Here is a 25,488-nt window from a genome sequence, read left to right as displayed (position 1 = left end):
GTGGCCAGAAGAGGCCTCACCAAAATCCTGTACAACCTCACATGACATCCAAACCCCTATACTCAAACGTCTGAGCAATGAAGGCAAGCTTGCTAAATGCCTTCTTAATCACACTGTCTACATGTGATGCAAATTTCAAAGAATTATAGATCTGAACCATTACATCTTTCTGTTCTACAACATTACCGAAGGTCCTACCATTATTTGTATAAATTCTCCTCTTGTTGTTTTACCAACATGCGATATTTTGCATTTACTCAAATTAAACTCCATCTGCTACTCCTCATCCCATTAACCTAATTGATCAAGATTTATTTGTAATCTTGGATAGCCTTCTTCACTGTCCACTAAACCACCAATTTTGATGACATCCACAAACTTACTAATCATGTTTCCTAAATTCTCATCGAAATCATTCATATAAATGACAAACAAAAGTGGACCCAGTTCTGATCCCTGTGGAATCTGTTGGTCACAGACCTCCATTTTAAAAAACGACCCTCCACTACACCCTCTGTGTCCTACCATCAAGCCAATTTTTAATCCAATTAGCAAGCTCTCCCTAAATCGCATGTGATCTAATTTTACTATTCAGTCTATCATGCAGAACCTTGTCAAAGGCTTCACAAAAGTCCATGTAAGCAATGTCTGCCACTCTCCCCCATCAATCCTTTTGATTATCTCCTCAAAAACCTCAATCAAGTTTGTGAAGCATGATTTCCCTTGCACAAAGCCATGCTGACTATCCTTAATTAGTCCTTGCCTCTCCAAATGCATGTAAATTCTATCTTTCAGAATCTTCTCCAACCACTTAACAACCACCAATGTCAGACTCACAGGTCTGTAGATCACAGGCTTCTCCTTACAGCCTTTCTTAAATAAAGGCATGACATGAGCCACACTCCAGTCCTCCAGCACTATAGATGAAACTAATGTCTCCGCTATGGGCCCCACAATTTCTTCACCACACAATGTCCTGAAATACACTTCATCAATCCCAGAGAATTATCCTACTTTCTGCTTTCTAACACCTCCAATACATCTTCTGTAAGTGAATTGTTTTCAAAACATCAGTCTTTATTTCCCTGAGTTCTTTTGCCTTCCTTTCTTACTCCACAGTAAAAACTGACATGAAATATTCATTTAGTACTGGTCCCATGTCCTGAGATTCAATATAAAGATCATTTCATTGATTTTTAAGGTGTTCTATTCTCTCCCTAATGGCTCTTTTGCTTTTAATGTACTCGTAGGGTCTCTTTGGATTATCCTAATCATATCTGCCAAGGCTATCTCATATCATCTTTTTGCTCTCCTGATTTCTCCATTAAAAATGCTCCTACATCCTTTATATTGATCAAGAGATTCATTTGTTCCCAGAGTCTACAAGTAATAAATGACCCTTTCTTATTCTTGACCAGAACCGCAATATCTTTATTCATCCATTGTTCCCTAGTCTTACCAGCCTTACCCTTCACTCTAACAGGAATATAATGCCTCTGAACTCTTGTGATCACACTTCTGAGAACATCCAACTGGTCAGTTATAGAACATAGACCGTACAGCACAGGAAGAGACACTTCAGCCCACTATGTTGTGCTGAACATGACACCAAGTTAAACTAATCCCTTCTGCCTGCACTTGGTCCATATCCCTCCATTCCTTGCATATCCATATGCTTATCTGAAAGTCCCTTAAATGCCCCTATCGTATCTGCCTCTACCACCATCCCTGGCAGTGCATTCCGGTCTCCTACCACTCTCTGTATTAAAAAAAGTGCCTATCACATCTACTTTAAACTTGCCCCCTCTAGTTTTAGCCATTTCAACTCTGGGAAAAAGATTGACTATCCACCCTATCAATGCATCTCATAATTTTATAGACTTCTATCAAGTCTCCCCTCAACCTCCACTTCTCCAGAAAAAACAACCTAAGTTTTTCTAGCTTCTCCCTAAAGCTCATACCCTCTAATCCAAGCAACACCCTGGTAAATCTCTTCTGCACCCTGTCCAAAGCCTCCACATCTTTCCATAATATGGCAACCAGAATTGAAAGCAATACTGTAAGTGTGGACTCACCAAAGTCTTATAAAGCTGCAACATGACATCCTAACTCTTGTACTCGATTCCCCAACCAATAAAGGCAAGCATGCCCTACAACTTCTTTATCACCTTATCTACTTACGTGGCCATTTTCAAGGAGTTATGGACTGAACCCCAAGATCCCTCTGTACATCAATGCTGTTCAGGGTCCTGCCATTAACTGCATAATTTTCTTGAATATTTGGTCTCCAAAAGTGCAGCACCTCACACTTACCCGGATTAAACTCCACTTGCTACATCTGTGCCCAGATATGTAACTGATCTGTACCCCGCTGTATCCTTTGACAACCTGTATCCTTTGACAACCCCTTTACCTGCAAACAGTCTACTCAAATCAACTTTTGAAAGTTCCCATCTCATACCTTAAAAATGAACTGGAAATGTGTTTGTGGGTACACTATAAAGGGAAAATAAATAGAAAAGACAAATGTGGGCGCAGTATAGGCAGTTATGGGAAAATCTATAATGGGAAATAAGGAAATGACATCGAAACTAAACAAATGCATTGTGTCTGTTACAAAAATAACTCCCAGAAATAATAGAGAATAAGGTAAGCAGTGAAAATGAGGAAGTGAAGGATATAAGTACTTGTATAAAAGAAGAAATTAAAGGGGATGAATTTTTTTAAGGCCCACAACGTTAAAGATGGTGACTTTTGAAATTGTAGATGGTCATCAAGAATGGTTCCTAAAGGTTGCAAAGTAGCAAATGTAGCCCCACTGTGTAAAAAAGCAGGGATGAGGAACAGAGTATAGACCTGTTAGCCTGAAGATGCTAGAATCTATTATGAAGAATGTGATAACCAGACACTTAGAAAATAATCATAGGACTTGGCAGAATCAACATTATATATGAAAGAGAAATCATGTTGGAATTTTATGATGACGTCGAGCAAAATAGAAAAGGGGAGAAATGGATGTGATGTATTTGGATTTTCAGAAGACCTTCAATAATATCCCACACAGGAGATTAGTGAGCAAAATTATCCAGTTATGTTCTTTTGGGATTAGCAGAAATGTAGTGACAAGGGTTGAGAATTGGTTAATGGGCTGAAAAGAGAGAGCCGGTTTAAATGGGTCATCTCAGTTTGTCAGACTGTGACTCGTGGGGTACTGCAAAGATCAATGCGTGGGCCTCAGCAATTCTGAAATTATATCAATAATTTGGATGTGGGAATAAAGTGAGGAGGTTGCAATCAGGTTTTCAGGGGACTTAGACAGGCTGTGTGAGGGGACAAAAACATGGCAAACAGAATTAAAGTGTGGATAAACATGAGATTATCCATATTGTTCAGAAAAACAGCAATGCAGAGTATTTCTTAAATGGTGAGAAATTATGATGTGTTGAGATTCAAAGGGACGTATGTGCTCTTGTTCATACATTACTGAAGGCAACCAATTAAGAAAGCAAATGGTATGTTGGTCTTTGTTGCAAGTGTATTTGAGTGAAGGGATAAAGAAGTCTTTCTTCATTTGTGTAGAACCTTGGTGAGACTTTACCTGGAGTACTGTGTACAGCTTTTATTTCCTTCCCAAAGGAAAGTATATACTTGCCACTGAGGGGTGTAACCACTTATCAGACTGGACCCTGGGATAGTGGAATTGTCCAATGAGTATGATTGAGGAGACTATGTAGAAGTATTATAGTCATTGAGATGTACAGCATGGAAACAGACCCTTCAGTCCAACTTGTCCAAGCCGACCAGATATCATGAATTAATCTAGTCCCATTTCTCCAGGGTTAAGAAGAATGAGAGTTAAGCTAATTGAATTGTACAGAATTCTTACGAAGATCATCGATGTAGGCGGAAGAAGAATGTTTCCTCAGGCGGGGATTCTAGAACCATGGGGCATAGACTCAGATCAGAGGTAGGCCTCTGTTGAGGAAGAATTTCTTCATTCAAGAAGGTGGTGAATCTTTGGAATTCTCTACCCCAGAGGCCTGTGAGTAGAGTATGTCCAAGTCTGAGATTGATAGATTTCTAAAAATTAAAGATTTCAAGAGATATTTAGAAATGGCATTAAGGCAAAATATGAGCAATGATCTGGTTAAGTGGTGGATGCAGGTTCTACGGACTAAATTGTTTACTCCTATTTCCTATACTTTTGACTTTGGCAGTGCATTTCCAATTGAATGAAATGTTTGGCATCAACTAACCTGAAGGTCATGTTTCAGTCCTTGCTTGCCGGATTGATATGATCAAGCCTCATGATCAAACATTCGGGGTCAATTATTGTAGCACCACATTTAGTTTTGCAATTTGAATACTGCTGATCCCTTTCACTTCTGATTTAGGACTGGTACAACATTTACATGTCTGATTTTTAAGGGAAGTATTTAAACTGTTACATATATTCTGAAAAATATTGATCACTTATGTCTGCAAGCATGGTTTGAACCCATAATACAGTTCACTGATAAAAAGGGAGTTAACATTAAATGTGGGCATGAGGGAGGAAGGAAGGAGTATTTTGTAATCTCTGGCCAATTAATTCTTTAAAATCCTTTCTACTGATAAGGAATTTTCTACATTAGATCAACAGAGTAATCACCTAACCATATTTAAAGCAGATTTTTCCAGAAACCAATCCAATCTAAATCTTACTGAAGTGTCTACAATACAAATTCCCAAATTTAGAAACAAAAAAATCCAAATGCTATTTGATCATTCTTAAAATAATAAAAATATGTAAAAATAATACTGGTGAAAACATCAGTCACAGCAGTAAAGAACCAAAATTCTTTTCCTTGGAATTTTTAGTGAGTGAGTTAATGGCTAATATTTTGACTGCTCTATCATTTGTTATTTGGCTTTTAAATTAAAATTGAATTACTTCTCTCTTTTTCTAATCTAAGTAGAATTATTTGGTTGCTGCTATACATGCTTTTTGTAACCAGTTTCTCAGATTGTGACAGAAATAATTTATGCATTCATTGGTGTACTTAATACAGTGACAAAATGGAGAGGGGCTTAAAGTTGAATTGCTGGTATACTAACACAAATGTTAAAATCAAATATCTTTAAAAACAGTCTGTTTCTAAAATCCAGCATAGGAAGGTATACAAAATATTTTAAGCTGTGAAATAAAAAATTGTTTCTTCTAATACATACCACTTGTAATTGATCATGTGATATAACTGAAAATTGTAGATTACGTTTCTAAGTGCTATAACCAAGCAACATTATTCACATGAAGAAATAGGAATAATTTCAAAATTTAATACAGAATTTCCTGAATTGTATTGGCAAATAAATAATTCTAAAATTTAGACCATTCTATGCTGAAATGTAATATTATAATGGTGTTGTAAGTATATTAGTTGTACATTTTCTCATTTTTTTCATATCCACTATTCCCTTAAAATTAATCTCCTTTTCAATATGTTTTGCTCCACTTAAAAGCTGTTCTTTGTTATACTCTAACTATTCCTTCAACTATTGTCCCTTTCCTGCCTTCTTCTTGATGAAATATAAGAGGTTCCACCTTCTGCCCAAACCACCCAGTTCTACCTCCTGCACAAACCACCCAGTTCTACCTCCTGCACAAACCACCCGGTTCTACCACCTGCCCAAACCACCCAGTTCTACCTCCTGCACAAACCACCCAGTTCTACCTCCTGCCCAAACCACCCGGTTCTACCTCCTGCACAAACCACCCAGTTCTACCTCCTGCACAAACCACCCAGTTCTACCTCCTGCACAAACCACCCGGTTCTACCACCTGCACAAACCACCCAGTTCTACCTCCTGCACAAACCACCCAGTTCTACCTCCTGCACAAACCACCCAGTTCTACCTCCTGCCCAAACCACCCGGTTCTACCTCCTGCCCAAACCACCCAGTTCTACCTCCTGCACAAACCACTCGGTTCTACCTCCTACCCAAAATTCACAAGCCTGACTGCCCCGGTTGACCCATCATTTCGGCCTGCTCCTGCCCCACCAAACGTATTTCTGCATACCATGAGACCGCCCTGACCCCTTGGTCCAGGAACTCTGCACCTACATTCGTGACACCACCCACGCCCTCCACCTCTTCCATGACTTTTGCTTCCCTGGCCCCCAATGCCTCATCTCCACCATGGACATCCAGTCCCTGTACACATCCATCCATCATGACAAAGGCATCCAAGCCCTCTGTTTCTTCGTCTCACGCCAACCCAACCAGTACTCTTCCACTGACACTGACATTTGTTTAGGTAAACTGATCCTCACCTCAACAATTTCTCCTTTGAATCCTCCCACTTCCTCCAGACCAAAGGATTAGCCATGGGTACCCGTATGGCCCCAGCTATGCTTGTCTCTTCGTTGGGTAGGTGGAACAGTCCACCTTCAGCAGCGGCACCATTCCCCACCTTTTCCTCCACTACATCGATGACTGTATCGGCACCACCTCAGATGCCCACAAGGAGGATGAACAGTTCATCAAATTCAGTAACACCTTCCACCCTGACCTCAAGTTCACCTGGACTATCTCAGACACCTCCGTCCTTGACCTCTCCATCTCCATTTCCGGCGACCGAGTCAACACGGACATCCACTACAAACCCACGGACTCCCACAGCTACCTGGACTCACCTCCTCTAACTCTGGCTCCTGTAAAAATGCTATCCCCTATTCCCAATTCCTCCGCTTCTGCCACATCTGTTCCCAGGAGGACCAATTCCACCGTAGAACATCCTAGATGGCCTCCTTCTTCAAAGACTGCAATTTCCCCTCCCACATGATCGATGATGCCCTCCAGTTCATCTCCTCCACTTTCTGCACATCCATCCTTCAACCCCACCACTCCAATCGCAACAAGGACAGAACCCCCGGTCCTCACCTTCCACTCACTAACCTCCGGATACATCGCATCATCCTCCATTTCCATTTCTGCCACCAGCAAAGAGACCCCACCACCAGAGATACGTTTCCCTCCCTACCCCTATCTGCATTCTGGAGAGACCATTCCCTCTGCAACTCCCTTGTTAGGTCCACGCCCCCTACTAACCCACCTTCTGCTCCCGGCACCTTCCCCTGCCACCACAAGAAGTGCAAAACCTGCGGCCGCACCTCACCCTTCACCTCCATCCAAGGCCCCAAAGGATCCTTCCACATCCAACAGAGATTTACCTGGACTTGCACATGTGTCATCTACAGTGTCATTTGCTCCTGACATCTCCTCTATATTAGGGAGACAGGATGCCAACTTGCAAAACATTTCAGAGAACATCTCTGAGAACGCACACTAAACAACCCACCACCCCATGGCCGAACACTTTAACTCCCCCTTCTACTCCGCCAAGGACATGCAAGTTCTGGGCCTCCTCCACGGCCAACCCACACCACCCAATGCCTGAAGGAACAATGCCTCATCTTCTGCCTTGGGACCCTCCAACCACACAAGATCAATGTGGATTTCACCAGTTTTCTCAACTCCCCTCTCTCCACCTTATCCCAGATCCAAACTTCTAACTTAGCACTGCCCTCTTGAACTGCCCTACCTGTCCATCTTCCTTCCCACCTATCTGGTTCACCCTCCACTCCGACCTATCACCTTCACTCCCACCTTCATCTACCTACCACATTCCCAGATAACTTCCTTCCAACCCCACCCCACTCCCATTTATCTCTCAGCCCCCTTTGGCCACAAGCATCATTCCAGATGAAGGGCTTATGCCCGAAATGTTGATTCTCCTGCTCCTCAGATGCTGCTGGATTGGTTGTGCTTTTCCAGCACCACACTCTTTGAAGTATAAGAGCTGCAAAGCTATTTATTCTTCTCTTCCCTCATCATTGTCCTGGGCCCCAAAGTTTCTTCCAAGTGAGTTATCACAGTGTTTTCTGGTCATGAAATGGTCTTCTCTATAGATTTGGGAAAATCAATTGCAATTATTAATTAATTGCTGTTTCATCTTTACTGTCACAAAGAAGGCACGCAATCTAATTTGTCATATTTCTTTTGAGTCTGCTCTCATTCCTTTTCTTTCCTACTCAACTCTTTTCTGGGTTCTCACTTTCCACCTCACATTGCCAGGTTATCTCCTACCATTCCCATCATCTCAATGTGATATTAGCATCAAACACATCACTCCCTCTTTTCTGTTATATGAAAGGACCAAACCTGTGTGAAACCTGGCTCACTCTACCTTCAACTATTCTCCCTTCTCTTCCTTCATTATTGTCCTAAGCTTCAAAAGTTCCTTCCGAGTGAGATGGCATTTTACACGCAATTCCTTTCACTTAGTATACGGTGTCTGCTTTTTATGAAATTGTTTTCTTTACAGACATGGGGAAATCAATTGCAAATCAGAGGCTGATTCACTGAGTGCTTCCACTCTGCAAGTTCAGATCTGAGCTTCCTGTCATTTGTCATTTGAATGCCCTCTCTCAATCTCACTCAGATCTCCTTGTCTTTAATCTTCCACATTTTTCTAATGAAGCTCAAAAAGGCTAAGAGATAATATTTTGTTATTCTGTTTGGCACTCTGAGCTTAACAATACCATTGATCATTTCAAATGTGAAGGCTTAACACACTGGTGTTGATGTTGTTCCTAGAGGATAGTAGATTGGTGATTAGGATGGAGATTTCATGGGAATACAGGCTGGCGAAGCCATCTGTCATCATGGCATCAACCGATTCTTTTTTCTTTGAATAAGATTTCTAAATATTATTCCATTTTGGCAACTTAGCTTCTTTCCATTTCAAATCTGCTTTGTATCTCATACGGGTGTCACGGTGGCTCAGTGATTAACACCGCTGTCTCACAGCACCAGGGACTCAGGTTCTATTCCAGCCTCAGGCAACTGTATGTGGCATTTGCACATTCTCCCCATATCTACATGGCTTTCCTCCATGTGCTCCAGTTTCCTCCCACAATCCAAAAGATGCGTTGGTTAGGTGAATTGGCCATGGTAAATTGTGCTTTGTGCTCAGGGATGAGTAGCTTGGGTGCATTAGTTAGGGGAAATATAGAGTAGGGTAATGGGACTGGGTGGGATACTCTTCAGAGGGTCGGTGTGGACTTGTTGGGGTAAATGGCCTGTTTCTACTCTGTAGGGATTCTGTCTATGAATACTGTCTCAGCAATTCATCCATTATCTTGTCAATTAAATTCCTTTAATCTTACTCATTAACTGCTTCTTGAAATATATTAATATCACTTAAGTCAATTAATTATCTCATGTTTCCTTTGAAGCACTTCACTGGTCCTTCTACACATATGTACATTATGTGGGTATGAATGTAGGTGTTTTCCTTTCCCTCAACCCTCCCTTTGTTCTGTTCCTTTTATATGCTGCTCATCTTTTGATTTTTCTTTCCTTGATAATATATAAATAATCCTTCCATAAAAAAGACAATGTTTAAAACATTAGAAAAAAACAGAGTAATGTCAGAATAAAGTTAAAAATCACACAATGTCAGGTTATAGTCCAACCAGATTTATTTGGAAGCACTTGAGATTACATTACAGTGTGGAAACAGGCTCTTCAGCCCAACAAGTCCACACCGACCCGCCGAAGCGCAACCCACCCATACCCCTACATTTACCCCTTACCTAACACTACGGGCAATTTAGCATGGCCAATTCACCTGACCTGCACATTTTCGGACTGTGGGAGGAAACCGGAGCACCCGGAGGAAACCCACGCAGGCACGGGGAGAATGTGCAAACTCCACACAGTCAGTCGCCTGAGGCGGGAATTGAACCCGGGTCTCTGGCGCTGTGAGGCAGCAGTGCTAACCACTGTGCCACCGTGCCGCCCACTTGTTTTCGGAGCGTTGCTCCTTCATCAGGTGGTTGTGGCCCACAAACACCTGATGAAGGAGCAGTGCTCTGAAAGTTAGTGCTTCTAAATAAACCTGTTGGACAATAACCTGATGTTGTGTGATTTTTAACTTTATTCTGACATTACTCTGTTTTTTCTAATGTTTTAAACATTGGCAACTCCAAATCAATCTCAGAATAGGTATTCAGTTTGAAAATCAAGTTGTTAAAAAGAACTTACAATTTGAACTTTGACAAAGGGTCAGTTAGACTCGAAACGTCAGCTCCTTTTTCTCCTTACAGATGCTGCCAGACCTGCTGAGATTTTCCAGCATTTTCTCTTTTGGTTTCAGCTTCCAGCATCCACAATAACTTGCTTTTGTTACAATTTCTACCATCTTCTTCCAATAGCTGACTTGTCTTTAAAATAGAGTTGAAAAATGTGATGCTGGAAAAACACAGCAGGCTAGGCAGCATCCGAGGAGCAGGAGAATCGATATTTCGGGCATAAGCCCTTCTTCAGGAGCCCGAAACATCGATTCTCCTGCTCCTCGGTTGCTGCCTAGCCTGCTGTGTTTTCCAGCATCACATTTTTCAACTCTGGTCTCCAACAACTGCAGTCCTCACTTTCTCCTTGTCTTTATAACAAACAAGCTCAAGTAATGTGTGAAGCAATCATGCAGATGCTATTAATCTACCTGAATTAGCTTCAGGATGCTTCAGTAACTATTGTTAGGACCGCTAGGCATCAGGGTTACAAGGCTTGCAGGGTGGCTCTGTGGTTAGTAATGCTGCCTCACAGCACCAGGAACCTGGGTTCAATTTTGGTCTCAGACAACTGTCTATGTAGAGTTTTGACATTCTCCCCATGTTTATCTGGGATTCCTCTGGGTGGTCAGGTTTCCTCCCACAGTCTAGAGATGTGCAGGTTATGTGGATTTGCCATTGTAAATTGCCCATAGTGTTCAGGGGCGTGCTGGCTAGTTGGATTAGCTATGGGAAATGCAGAGGGGGTGTCCTCCAGAGGATCAGTATGGATCCAAAGGGCCTGTTTCCACACTGTAGGAATTCTATGATTAGACTGTGCCAATTTAATTATTTTCATATCGTTATGCATAGCAAACCATTCAAGCTATTTTACATCTGTGACTGGAAAGCACCTGTTAAACAAATGTCAAATAAATGATAGGAATAGACCAAAACAATATATCGGCTTAGATTTTGCTGTGAAAATAACAGTGAGACTGTCAAGGCTGAATTACCAAGGAATAAATCAGACAGCAACATTTGACATCCCAGTATGCACAGTTGAAAATAAAAATGTAGAAGTTACTGCTTCGATAGTCCTGCTCGTCAACAAGTTACCTATGGAATTCACTATCCCAGAGTGTGGTGGATACCAGGACACTGAATAAATTTAAGGAGACAAATAGGTTTTATTTAGTAATGGGTCAAAGAGTTATGTGAAGTGGGAAAGAAGGCAGAGTTGGGATTGAGATGAAATCAGCCAAGGTTGTATTAAATGGCAGAGTGGGACAGTAGGGTCTGAATTGCCTACTCCTGCTCCTCATTCTTAGGTTCCAAGCTTCACTGCATTGGTGGAAAAAGGCGAAATCTGTACCAGAATCCTTTCTGGCTTGCCATTGTCATATAAATCCTATCATTATGCACTGACTAGGGGATGAGGGTTTGGAGCCAATTTCAGTAAAATCACATATAGGTCAAAATGATGTCTTGAGAACTGAAAATATGATGTCAGAGTAGACCTGAGATTGATTGTTGGAGAGCTGTAAAATAGCACAACTTTCTATGACTCTATAACTCTGCTGACAGAGATAAACAGCAATGTTCAAGATTGTGAAAGCTGCCGTTAGCAACTGAAAAAAATGGGAAAATAAACAAAGAAACAGGCCACAGCTGAAACACTGGTTAAAAAGTGATGGTTGCAACTTTCCCTCTCTTAGCTCTGGTAGAATTAAAAGGTGATACATAGCTGAACTGGCCATTTTCCTGCTTTCAAAAGCGAGATAATGAGTATTCAGTGCCATCATGTCCCTTTTAGTGTGAAGGGCAAGACTAGCAGGAATAGGGAACACTGGATGATAGAGATATTGAGGCTCTGGTCAAGAAAAAGAAGGAGGCATATGCCAGGTGTAGAGAGCTGGAATCAAGTGAATCCCTTGAGGAGTACAGAAGGACTGCACTTAAGAGGGAAATCAAGAGGGCAAAAAGGGGCCAAGAGGTCATGTTGGCGGATAGTGTAAAGGAGAATCCAAAGAGATTCTACAAGTTTATTAAGAACAAAAGAGTAACTACGGGGAAAATAGGACCACTTAAAGATCAATGAGTGTGGAACCACAGGGGATGGGTGAAATTCTAAACAAATACTTTGTGTCAGTATTTACAAAGAAAAAAGGACACAGAAGCTAGGGAATGCAGGGGAGTGAATAGTGATGTGTTGAAAAGAGTTCACATTACATAAGAGAAGGTGCTGGATGTCTTAAAATGCATAAATGTACATAAATCCATGGAACCTGATCAAGTGTATCCCAGAATATTGTGGGAAGTTAGGGAAGAAATTGCAAGGCACCTAACAGAGAAATTACAGATGTTGCATTTCAGTAAGACAAACTAGGGCAGGACTTGCACAGTTAATATTAGGGCTCTGGGGAGTGCTGTCAAACAGAGAGCCGAGGGATGCAAATCCCTCGGGCACGGTGGCCCAGTGGTTAGCACTGTTGCCTCACAGCACCAGAGACCCGGGTTTAATTCCCGCCTCAGGCGACTGACTGTGTGGAGTTTGCACGTTCTCCCCGTGTCTGCGTGGGTTTCCTCTGGGTGCTCCGGTTTCCTCCCACAGTCCAAAGATGTGCAGGTCAGGTGAATTGGCCATACTAAATTGCCCGTAGTGATAGGTAAGGGGTAAATGTAGGGGTATGGGTGGGTTGCGCTTCGGCGGGTCGGTGTGGACTTTTTGGGCCGAAGGGCCTGTTTCCACACTGTAATGTAATCTAATCATAGTTCCTTGAAAGTGGTGTCACAGATGGACAGAATGGTAAAGAAGGCATTAGGCACACTTGCCTTCGTTAGTTAAAGCATTGAGTACTGCATTTGAAGTACTGTATACAATTCCAGTCACCCTGCTATAGGAAGGATGTTATTAAACTGGAAAGGGTGCAGGTAAGATTTACAAAATATTACTAAGACTATACGGTTTGAATTATAAAGAGAGAGTGGATATGCTGAGACTTTTTTCCTTGGAGCGTAGCAGGCTGAGGGGTGTCCATAAAGAGGTTTAAAAAATCATGAAAGGGCATAGATAAGGTGAATAGCCAAGGTCCTTTCCTGAGGATAGTGAAGTCCAAAGCTAGAGAGCACAGGTTTAAGGTGAGAGGGGGAAATATTTAAAAGAGAACCTAAGGGCAACTTTTCCACACAAAGGGTGATGCATATATGGAATGACCTGCCAAAGGAAATGGAAGAGGTGGGTACAATTACAACATATCAGAGACCTTTTGACAGATACGTGGATAAAAACATTTTAGAGGGAGATGGGCCAAACGTAGGCAAATGGGAGTGATTCAGTTTAGGAAAGCTGGTCAGCATGGATGGCCGAAGGGCCTAAATCTATGAATCTATGGCATTTTCAAAGCCTTGAAATCACGCTTTGGACCCAAAATGAATGAAAGTTATGAACAGTACATGTTAATAGTAGAAGCCAAGGTTAATAACAGTCCATTGATCAGTGTCTGACTTCATTGGCTGAAGTTGCAGAATCTTGTAAATTTGCACAAAGACAATCTTTGAACATGATAGGACTGTATCAGACATTAGAGATACCACATTGAGAGCACACCTGCTAAGGGATGAGGAACTTGCTGTCAGGAAAACAATTGACATTTGCACAAATGCTGAACTTGTAATTCAACAACTAGGGCATATTCATGGCAGAATAGAACAGACCTTAAAATATGATGTTAAATATTCCAGGTGTAAAGGGCAGAATAATTCTGGATAAAGGAGAGGATAAAAATACTGCAGAGGGCATCACACAGAGGAAAAGAAGGCATGTACAGTGTGGAGAAAGCAGTGTCCTCACTGCAAATGAGAAATTATCTTGCACACAAATGGATGACTGGAAGGAAGCACAACAACGAGATCTAAATAAAAATGGAAAGAACTGCAGATGCTGTAAATCAGAAACAAAAACAGAAGTTGCTCGAAAAGCTCAGTATGTTTGGCAGCTTCTGTGCAGAGAAATCAGAGTTAATGTTTGGGGTCTGGTTCTGAAGTCACCGGACCCAAAATATTAATTCTGATTTCTCTTCACAGATGCTGCCAGACCTGCTGAGCTTTTCCAGCCATTTCTATTTTTGAAGGAGTTATAGTTGTCCACTAGAGAGATAACAGACAAAGAGTCTAGCAAAACACTCTATATCATACAACCTGTTGATTCAATCAGGCCAACGTGATAAATGCCTTGTGACTGTTGAAATGATGACAGCAGACGTTAAACATCAGATCAACATAAAGAGTCTGATAGACACAGATGTGTCTCATAGAGAGAGTAAGATTCAGACATTTACAGCACAGGAGGTGGTTATGCTGATCAACAAGATCCGACTAAATAGCGTTAATGCTATTTAGGACTATTTAGCAAACATCTTCCCAAATTGTCATCAGAGCATGAACCATTACCACAACTCAGACATGCAGTTGTTTTGACACATGGAATAAGAGGCAGCATTCACTAAAATCAAGCAACTAATGATGCAGGTATCAGTGCTGAAATACTCTGATCTGTATGGTGAAGTTATCCTGTAGTGTGATGCCAATGAGACAGGACTCAGTGCAACTTTAATAAACCAAGACAACCAGTTGCATTTGCAACCAGTGCATTAACACAAGCATAATGGCCTTACACACAAATCAAGAAGGTGTGCCTGGCCATTTTATTTGCTCATGAAAATTTTCATAAATGCCTAGTTGGAAGTGGCAAAAGCTGGAATTTTATAGGCATCTGACTGATGTGGGTTATTGTGAGATTTTGGCAGTATCACATTAAAGTCTAACGAGGCTTATTTCTACATAAAGACTATCTCACTGCTTCATTGCTCTTGCCAATGTGAGTTTCCCATTAGGCAGTAGCAAGTTGCTAATTAAGGAAAATTACAGCTTAATGTATGCTCATTCATAGCCCAACTTGCTAAACAAGCTGGACATCAAGATAAGTTGACTAAAAAACAAGAGCAGTACCTTGTGAATTCAGCCACCATTTGCTCCAAAGGACCTCTGTGTTGGTCACTGGGCATGCTCCATGGGGCCCAGCCCCACACACCCAATGTCCACAGACATGACATCAAATATGTTACAGTCTCTAAGAACCCTAATGGCACAACTCCAGTCCACTTACAGGATGCTTCTGCACTTTGACGTGGCATTGGCAACTATCATTGTAATGCAGCAGCAAGGGCACTTTGCGTTCAAGGACACATACCCAGCTCATGGACTTGGCTGCATCTCCAGGTTGTTAACTTGCTGTCATTGTGCTCAGTTTCTCTGAGAGAACCTGGATGTTCATAGCATCCTTGCATTGCCTTTGTGTGATTTTTCTCAGCCAGAGGTACCAGGATCATATTACTTATGTTTTACCTTGTTGTTTAGCACAGACACAAAGTCAAAAAGCTTGTCATGGTGTCAAAAGGCCTCAGTCAAGCCAAAAGGTCTGACAACAATACAAGCACAGTAGGACAAGGCAGCCTCCAACACCAGTGCAGGGTCTGGAAACAGTCCGTCAGCCACTCAGAGCAGTTAAATCAGAATGCCTTTCACATAAGTGTTGAGGAGCAGAATGTCGGGCAGCCCACATTTCGTGTGAGTCTTTCTTCCCTATTGTGGGCTGTTTTCCTCCTAGAATGAGAGTGAGGCGGCTAGTATAGGAGATGAAAGTTGGTGACAAAGTTTTTACTTTTGGTGCAGCAAAACCTCCGGGTCCCTGCCCACAAGGCAGGTTGCTCTTTTCTGTCAGTCTGCCATGTCCAGGGCCAATGTCAGGAACCAGGCAGAGCCGCTTCAGAATGACAACGGCTCTCCGAGTGTAAAATGAGATAATATAGATATGATGAATGTTATTGAATTCAAAGATAATCAGTGAGTGGTGAGTTGTTCCAGGAACAAGGCATGGTAAGGTGGGGCTAGAAACCAACATAATGGATGTATGCCTAGAGCAAGGAAGGTTTGGTAAGATATAATGAGAAATCTACTTGGCCTTATGGTTGACATCTCGAGGCAACTCAGGCTCAGCCAAAAAATGTAAGATTCAGCCTCTAGAAACTGAACTGGACTAGCCATGAAAGTACTGCTGCTATAAGAGCAGGTCAGAGGCTAGGAATCTGCCAGTGAATAACTCATTTCCTAACTCCCCAACATCTGTCCACCATCTACAAGGCACAAGTCAAAAGTGTGATTGATAACTCATCACTTGCCTGGATAATGCATCACCAACAACATTCAAGAAGCTTGACATCATTCGAGATATAGCTTGATTGGTGCCATATCCACAAACATTAGTTACTCAAAATCCTGGAACTGCTGTATCAGATACCTAGACCAAATGCACTGTAGTGGTTTAAGAAGGTAGTTTACCAATTCTTTATTAAGGGCAACTAGGGGTGGGAAATAAATTCTAAACCAGTCAGTAATGCCCACATCCCATGAATAATTCCCAAAAGATGTAAAAGGGAGCTAAGCGGCTACGTTTTCACACAAAGGTTGGTGTGCATGTGGAATAAGCTGCCAGAGGAAGTGGTGGAGGATGGTACAATTACAACATTTAAAAGGAATCTGAATGGGTATATGAATTAGAATGATTTACAGGGATATGGGCCAAGTGCTGGCAAATGGGACTAGATTAGGTTAGGATATCTGGACGAGTTGGATTGAGCGGTCTGTTTCTGTGCTCTATACTGTGACTCTATTTAATTTGCAGGTAGAGAAGTGACGGATGACATAATTACCTGCAAGAGTTTATGCTCCCCCCTTTCCTTTTATTATAGTAGAATACTAATTACCCATTCTGCTTGATGTGAATGTCATCTTTAACATAGATACTTTTTTAGAAATTTTAATCCATGTATGATATTATTTTACTGCTACTGGATGAAGTAATGCATGGATAGAGAACTGGATAATTTAAAAAAACACAAATTAAGGAAATACCTAAGTGGGCTACCAGCAGAAATTAACTAAGGGAATGTCAAGAACCTAGCAGCCATCGTCCCAGGGAACATACACCAACAGGGAGCCAATGGCTTGCAAAAAGGTAGAGTGTGTTTTATGTGCAATAAAGACAGGCATTTCGTCAAAAAGAAATGTGAGAAATTTTGGTTCTGAAATGGTGGCATGCAGGGATGAAGATTTAAATATACACAGATCAATCTCCAGCCAGTTGCCAATGACACTGGATAGTATAACAAGGCATCTGTAGCATTCCATTGGGAAGGAAAACTGCAGTATTGAAAAAACACAGTTACTGTTAGAGCAGTAAAACAAGTTTAAGGACTATTTAATTACTGCAGGAATTTTGTCAAAAATTACAGTGAACTATCCAAGGCCTGTCTTTATTGCACCTTTTTGCGAGCCATTGGCTCCCTGTTGGTGTGTGTTCCCTGGGACGATGGCTGCTAGGTTCTTGACATTCCCTTAGTTAATTTCTGCTGATAGCCCACTTAGGTATTTCCTTAATTTGTGTTTTTTTTAATTATCCAGTTCTCTATCCATGCATTACTTCATCCAGTAGCAGTAAAATAATATCATACATGGATTAAAATTTCTAAGAAAGTATTTATGTTAAAGATGACATTCACATCAAGCAGAATGGGTAATTAGGGCTAAGTCAGAGAAAATTGAATGGGAACCTGAGTAGGAAACAGCCTTTCAAAAAAAATCAAATAGACACTAGCCTCCACACCAGCACCAGAAATCCCTGAGCTGAAATATCCCTTTCACCTCTTTTACAGTGACAGCACTGGCAATCAATCTGCAGTGGTGTAACAGAGACACAGAGACAGAGATTCTGTGTCTCTGGACACCAGGTAAAATGGATCTAGTCATGATAGGATAACACTCGTGTTTGAGTCATCCAGTGTGCCACCTGGGCACTAATGGCATCCTACCCCTTGACACAACTAGGGAAGGTGATATTACACTCACCACACAGTATAGTCCAGCTACTGGAAGCTGGCAAACTGAGAGGAGTTACAGTTTGTGAGCTAAATGGGAAGCTACGCTGTTGCCAGGAGACAAGCACATGGAAGTGGTTAAAGATAACAGAGAGAACCCAGCAAGCTATGTGAAACAGGAAACAGAGACACATGATTATATCCATATCATGGAGCAAGAAGAGGAAAGACCGGGTCGAATTAAAGAAGAGCCATTAGAGCGGACAGATGTGAAAGCCATGTTTGTAGATGGAGCACAAAAGTATTATGATAGTGAGGCCTGGACAAGGTTAGCCGTGGTTAATTTGAAAGGGGAGCTTTTGGCAGAAGAAAATATAGAAGGATGTTCTTCTGCACAAGTAGCCAAACTAAAAGCCCTACAGTTAGGTTGAGGATAAAGGACTAACATCTATACAGACAATTGATATGCTTTTGGTGTAATCCATGACTATATGATGCAATTGGCAAGATGAGGCTATGTTACCTCAAATGGTAGTGTAATTCAGCATCGGACCTAGTGGCTGCTGCAATTAAGCCAAAAGAAGCAGCAGTAATTAAAATAAAGGAACACAGAAAGATTCAGATGCCTGAGCAGAGAGGGAATGACTAGTGTGCAGATACTGCAGCAAAAGCAATGTTAGAACAGGAAGTGATATCAAAAGCAGCTGTGAGAGAGCAAGAAGCCAAAGATGATGAATGGAATATTTGAAGTTTACAAACAGCAACAAGCTCAGAGGGAAAAGCAGAATGGATTGAAGACAGGGTAGCATTAGGAGCAGATGATAATTGGAGAAAGGAAGGTGAGGTAGTCGCCCCCACATTCTGCCAAAAGACCCAATACAACATTTACTATGGGTTAGCACCTGTAGGAAGGGATAAAATGATTCAGCTGATATCTAATTGCTGGTGACGGAAAGGAATGGGAAGCGACATGGCAAAACTTTGCCAGAGATGCACTGCAAGAGCACAGACAGAACCAGGACAGGGAATTAAAATTAAAATGATCTATCAGCCCTGTCCATGGGAACTTTGGGAACACATCCAAATGGATTATATAGATCCACTCCAACAAAGCCAGAATAAGAAATTTTATCCGATCATGGTCGACCAGTTTACCAGATGGGTAGAAACATTCCCCATAATTGCAACCTTGGTGGCAAAATTATTGGCAACTGAAATAATACCCAAGTGGGACGTTCCCTTCCTATTAGACTCAGACCAAGTAATCCACTTCACAGATAAATGCCTGAAGGAAACATGCAAACTTTTGAGTATAACACAAAATTATCATACTCCCTACCACCCACACAGTTCACATATGGTAGAGTGAATGAATAAAATGCTGAAAAATTCTCTAAACAAGGCAGTGATAGGACCCTTTCTCTACCAGCCATCCTGATGGCCCAGAGAGCAATGCCTTTAAGAGCCACTAGACTAATGCCCTTTGAGCTAATGACAGGATGAGCGAAGATACTCCTCCAGGACCTAATCAGTGGAGGAGCAAAACTGACTAACAGCAAGGCACAAGTCTAACATATGTGAACAGTTATGAGTATATTTGGTATCTTGGAAAACACAAAATGCGTATGAGAATGCATGCGATTATTTTTTATACAAAAACCAGGCCTATTTACAGAAATGCAGACTGTGCCAATATTCCCCTAGTCTGCTGTAGTCATATGACCATGACCACAGACCGGATGCTTCCAGTTTCAGTAAAATGACAGTATATGCCTGGCTTTTGTCTTGAATGCTCAAAACAAGTACATTGCCAAGAGCTATGGCATTCAAACATAGGAAAGGCATGAATTTGCGATGTAGATAGTGGGTAGTCATTCGTTACCTACTATCTACATCAGAAATGGCTATTTTCTATTTTCTATTCAACTGTAACAGAATTGTTAGTAGCATAGTATGTCTTAATTACTGCCAACAGGTCCTCTGCTGCTGAGAATTTACTTTTACATGTGTGGATTTGCATTCCTGCAGATTTTAATTATTGTTGGACATATTAAAATCAAAATTACTTTTCCTTCTATCTCTTCTTTTTCAATCCCACTTTTGTTTTCATCTCTTTACATTGATTTCCAACCATTATTTCACTAGAATTAATTATTCCAACTGGCATTTCCTGCTTTAGATTCAGCATGCCTCAGCAATTATTCTTCAGTCTGATTAAGAGGCTAGAGGAAAATCTTGCACCTCTATCATCACTCCAAGCAACACTATGCACAATACACCAATTCTCAGGGGTACCCACTGCTGTCAACCAATATGGCCCATGAGGATTTTTTCAATTATATCAATGAGTAACCTTTGTGGGCTGCACAATTATTTACCCGCAACATTATCTACCTCACAAAGAATTCATATAGGGGTTATCATGCAACTTGAATTAGGACTGCATAAAAATATTTTTCACCCTTGTTGCTGCTTACTTTTTTCATGATGGCCTGAGATCCCTTGTAGGGAATGCTGTCACATCAGACTTTTAATGACTAAATTATAGCTCAAAAATCCCACAAAAATGTCTTTGCACAGCTGTAAGCATTTATTCAATGCTGAGTGCAAAATTCAGGCTATGCCATATTATTTTGTTCTAGATAACTGAGTTATTTGTTTAATTCTAAACCACCTCCCAGAGTAATCACAAGGTTGAAACAAAACAAGCCATGTTCCAGTAAACTATTACGATATCATAAACAGCATTATTGTCTAGGTGTGGATGCAATCACAAGATCAGTCATGTTCATATTAATACCTGAAGACTATGCAATCTTTTTGCACTAAAGTGAAAAATATTTGAAGGTAAAAAGAAAAGTGTTAATACATTAAGTGGATGACTGGTTTATTTTTAAAATAATAACCAAAAAAGTGCTATTAAAGTTTTACCAGATCAAGAATTTAATTAAAATAATGTTTTATTGTAATTTTCATTATCCCAAAATTCAGTGCAATTAAAATATATATGATATGTACAATGACTGTACAATCCATCTAATTGGACAAAAAATAAAATTATACAAGGTCAGCAAGAGCTGATCACTTAGTTCAATTCAACTTATATATGTTAATTCAAGAATTTGGAATGAAATTACAGAACAGCACAAATAGAGACATACAGCACAGAAACAGACCCCCTCAGTCCAACTTGTCCGCACTGACTAGAAATCCCAGTCTGACCTACTCCCATTTGCCAGCATTTGGCCTCTATCTCTCTAAACCCTTTTTATTCATACCCATCCAGATTACTTTCAAATGTTGTAATTGTACTTGCCTCCACCAATTCCTCTAGCAGCTCGTTCCATGCACACACTACCCTCTGTGTGAAAATGTTGCACCTCAGGTTCTTTTTAAATATTGCCCCTCTCACCTTAAATCTATGCCCTCTCGTTTTGGACACCCTCACCCTAGAAAAAAAAGACCTTGGCTCTTCACCCTATCCATGCCTGTCATGATTTTATAAACTTCTGTAAGGTTCTGACGCTCCAGCGAATGAAGCCCCAACCTATTCAGCCTCTCCCTATACCTCAAATCCTCCAGTCCCAGCAACATTCCAGTAATAGCCAGAAAACGTCTCAATCATTTAGGTCTGGAAACATCAATAAGGAACAATTTTATCAGAATAGAAAAGAATGGAATCCTAGAGTAAATGCATTTAATTTATTTTCCAGATAGTGCTGCAAAACATAATCTTAAAAGGAGAGAGGGAAAGTATTGGTCTTCATCTGATTCAGATATTTTCATTTTCTTGAGCTTGGTTGCTGTTAAAAGGCTTATTGTGTTGTCTTCTGCTCTTTTTCCTGAGTGATGTATGTTGGATCCAAATCCCCAGTGCACTGTCTATAAATGTCTACATGTTACTTCATCCATTTTCTGCAATTTTCTCCAGTCTTCTATCCACTGTGAAGCTCATCACTATTCTGACTGAGCTTGCTGCACATCCACCCCAACTTTTGACCTGTCACCCCACAATTGCTGTTCCAGAGTTTTCAGCCACTTCAATCTTAATTCAGTGAAATCTGTTAATCATTTACCCAGCCCTTTAGTCATCTCTGTCTTCCATCGTATCTTCTTTCTGGTTTAGTAACTAATTGGAGCATTCTTCTTTTTCAAGCTTTATTGCCAATTGTTCATAGCATGCATTCCAGTTTTTTATTTTTTGAAGGAAGCACCTAAGGGTTAAAACATTTAATTTATTGAACAAACATTTTTACTCTAATAAACCGAATTAAGCTATCTGTTTCATCCTTTTTACCAGGTTATACTGAAGTAGTCTAAGATTTTTTTTAATTGAAATGTTGGAACCAAAAGCAACAGTATGATTTCTGTAACCTATTCAAAACTGATCATGTGAATATGCCTGAAACACACTTTTAAACAGAGATAACAATGGTTTATACTGCGTAATTGATTCAAATGCAGAGTTACACCACGTCTACTATATGTTCAGCCACTCAACTATAAAAGTTTCAGTAGAATGTTTTTACAGAAATGTACTAAAAGTATGTCCTGGAAATGTGATAATTCACAGGTTGATATGAATACCACTTTATATTCTGTAATAGTTGACTCTTATTTTGTATTATTCCAAATATAGGTTAGCCTTGATTCCAGAGTGCGTGAGGTCATCAACAGAAACATGCTTGATCCTACCCCTCACACATTTGATGATGCACAGCTTCAGATTTACACATTAATGCACAGAGACTCTTATCCAAGATTCATGAACTCTGCAGTCTACAAAACATTGCTTCAGTCTTTAACTGATACATCATCCGAACCTTAAGACCTTTTGGCTATGTTTCTGAAAATAAAAATTGGAAGTATCTGTGGGCTATAAATGCTCACAGGGACACTGGAGCTATATGATCTTCACCAGAAAGTAATACTCAGGCATATTTTACTAAGGATTTTAATGTCTATCTGCAGAAAGTTCTGAACACAGGCCAAAACACAGCTTCAGATCAACACAGCAAGATTTCTCCAAAGGATGACTGATGAAATGTTAGTCATTTTAAAGCCTGTAGTTGTATTTTTTACATAATATAGTAATAAGATGTACTCGAAGACAAGAGTTTGATAGCGGAAGTGCCTTGATATTCCTCTACTGACATCTTCACCTGAGCTACATATGCTATAATGCAGTTTAAAATTCTTCTACCATTCCATAATGTGATAATGATGCCATCATCACAATCAGCATTATTTCAGGCTGTACTTCCACTTGTCTTGGAGTATATATACTTGATACATGTAAACATAATGCTGATAGAAACAAAATGGATCAACTTCAAATATCTAAACCAATGGTTTGGAAAAATACTGCCTATAAAACATGTTGAGTTGTAAGACTGCTGTTATTTTAATATCAAAGTTTGCTTAAAATGCAATTTTTTTAGCTACAATTTGTGAATGTTTATAAAATTTAATTTTAAAGATTTTATCACTGGTTTTATTTTGCAAATGGAAAACGGACAAAGTGTGGGCATTTCAATTCTTAAAAAAATAAAGCACAATCATTTTAAATGATAGTTGTAGTTTTTTTGTACATATGATAATCTTTAGAAATAATGTACAGATTTTACAATTAAACCCATCTCTCGTTTGGAAGAAGAATTAGTATTGGTCACCTTGTTCTGCCACAAGAGAAAATGCTCATCTAAATGTGCTTTTGATAAAAGTCAGAGACACACATATAACCTGCACCATCCTTCCTTTCAGTTTCAGTAAGTTATGTGGAGTTATTAAATACAATGTTATTACGATGTATCCTTCCTATTTTCAAATCAATTGTTTTTATTCTTTAATCAATGAGCTACTTGTGAATTGCATTTTTAAATATGGTTTCTGAAAGTAACCTGACATGTTTCCATCTGACATATTATTGCATTTGTCAATTAAAGGCCAAAATTGAAATATATTATGATTGAAGTCAAAATAATTTAAAATTGTTCATGCCACAATATACACATGACATTTTTATGTACTGACAAATAGAGGAATCACAATTACAACGCTAACTGCACAACTAAAAGAGAGATAGAAAGGCCTGATTAGTAGTTAGTTAGTTATCAACAAAGATTAAAGCATATTTCTAAATTATTCACCTTATAAATGCTATGTAATATATGATACAGTTTACATTTAGCTGTTTTTTTGTGAATTGCTACCATAGCCAGCTATTGCCTAATTAATGTATTTCGGTTCCAAAAACCTCAGGTATCAATCCATTTTGGTTTCTGTAGTAGTAATCTAGCAAAAGACAATGTATTTTTACTTTGTATCCTCATTAGCTCATTCTGAGCACTAAACCCTTATCTAAGGCCATATTTCTCAGTGCTATAGGTGTTGTTTTCCTCGTAGAATGGCCATGTACACTTCTAGTACAGGTCGTGCTTGACACTGTTTTGGTGAGGGCATTAATATGGCCATTTAGGCACATGTATTAGGACTATGTAGATTGGTGGACTTGGAACACTAACTTGAGTGTATCAAGGCTATATTTGTCAGGTGTGCAGCCTTTCTACAGTGCACTTGTGCCATCATGCATAAGGACATTTAAGATCATCTCATTCCTCAGTGGGTGCCCATGCTTGATTTCCATTTAATAGTCTTAAATCTCTATTGAATTGAAAAAATACATATTTTCGAGATTCTTTGATCAGTAAAGAGCATTACAGGAACAGGTAAAGGTTATTCACATCATGATTTCAGTGCCAGTTTTCAGTGCTTATCCAAATTTTCCCTGTGCAAATCTTATTGATAGATAAAAAACAATCTCATTGTTAATGATTGCAAAAAAGATTTAGCATGAAACTATTTCAGTTTACTCAGTAAAAGTAAGTTTTCACTAACATCTGGAAACAATACTGTCAATAAGGTAGTAATGCTGACCAGATATGCCACTCTTGGTCAGCCAGGAAAGAACATATATCAATAGATATCACTGTTCTTTGCATGCTGAAAGAAAATGTATACTCATTGCACCTATTTCAACTTAATAAGCTAGGTGCCAGAGTCAAGAGTGTGGTGCTGGAAAAGCACAGCAGGTCAGGCAGAAATCCCTGATGAATGGCTTATCCCTGAAACATCGATTCTCCTGCTCCTCAGATGCTGCCTGAGCTGCTGTGCTTTTCCAAGACCACACTCTCGACTCTGACCTCCAGCACCTGCAGTCCTCACTTTCTGCCGAACTAGGTGCCAGTCATTCTCTAGTTCATTCCTCAGAGCAATGTTTGACCAATCAAAGTCAACCTTCCTGATTTAGATTTAAACAAACTTGGCACTTAACTGTCATTCCTTTATAATTTGTTCATGGGGTGTAGACATTGTTGACGAGGCCAGCATCTATTGCCCATCCTTTATTGCCCAAAAGACAGTAAAATGTCACCAGGTTTAACTTGACTGTTGAAATG

At 40.1% G+C, this 25,488-nt stretch overlaps 1 protein-coding gene across 10 annotated transcripts in view; it reads left to right on the top strand.

Moving 5' to 3' along the window:
* Positions 1–23,983, top strand: part of rgs20 (regulator of G protein signaling 20) — a 306,524-nt gene extending 282,541 nt beyond the window's left edge. For all 10 annotated transcript variants that reach the window (XM_087986395.1, XM_087986394.1, XM_087986396.1 and 7 more), the window contains one exon: positions 22,671–23,983. In XM_087986395.1, coding sequence (XP_087842521.1) covers positions 22,671–22,859 — 189 coding nt within the window. In that variant the 3' untranslated portion in view covers positions 22,860–23,983. The remainder of the gene's footprint in view (positions 1–22,670) is intronic.
* Positions 23,984–25,488: the final 1,505 nt, after the last annotated feature.

Source organism: Chiloscyllium plagiosum, unplaced genomic scaffold (assembly GCF_037043375.1).
Source record: "Chiloscyllium plagiosum isolate Xiang-an unplaced genomic scaffold, Cpla_swu_hap1 HiC_scaffold_4, whole genome shotgun sequence".
Classification (NCBI taxonomy): domain Eukaryota; kingdom Metazoa; phylum Chordata; class Chondrichthyes; order Orectolobiformes; family Hemiscylliidae; genus Chiloscyllium; species Chiloscyllium plagiosum.
Note: the sequence above shows the minus strand (reverse complement) of the source record. Positions and strands in the feature narration are given on the sequence as shown.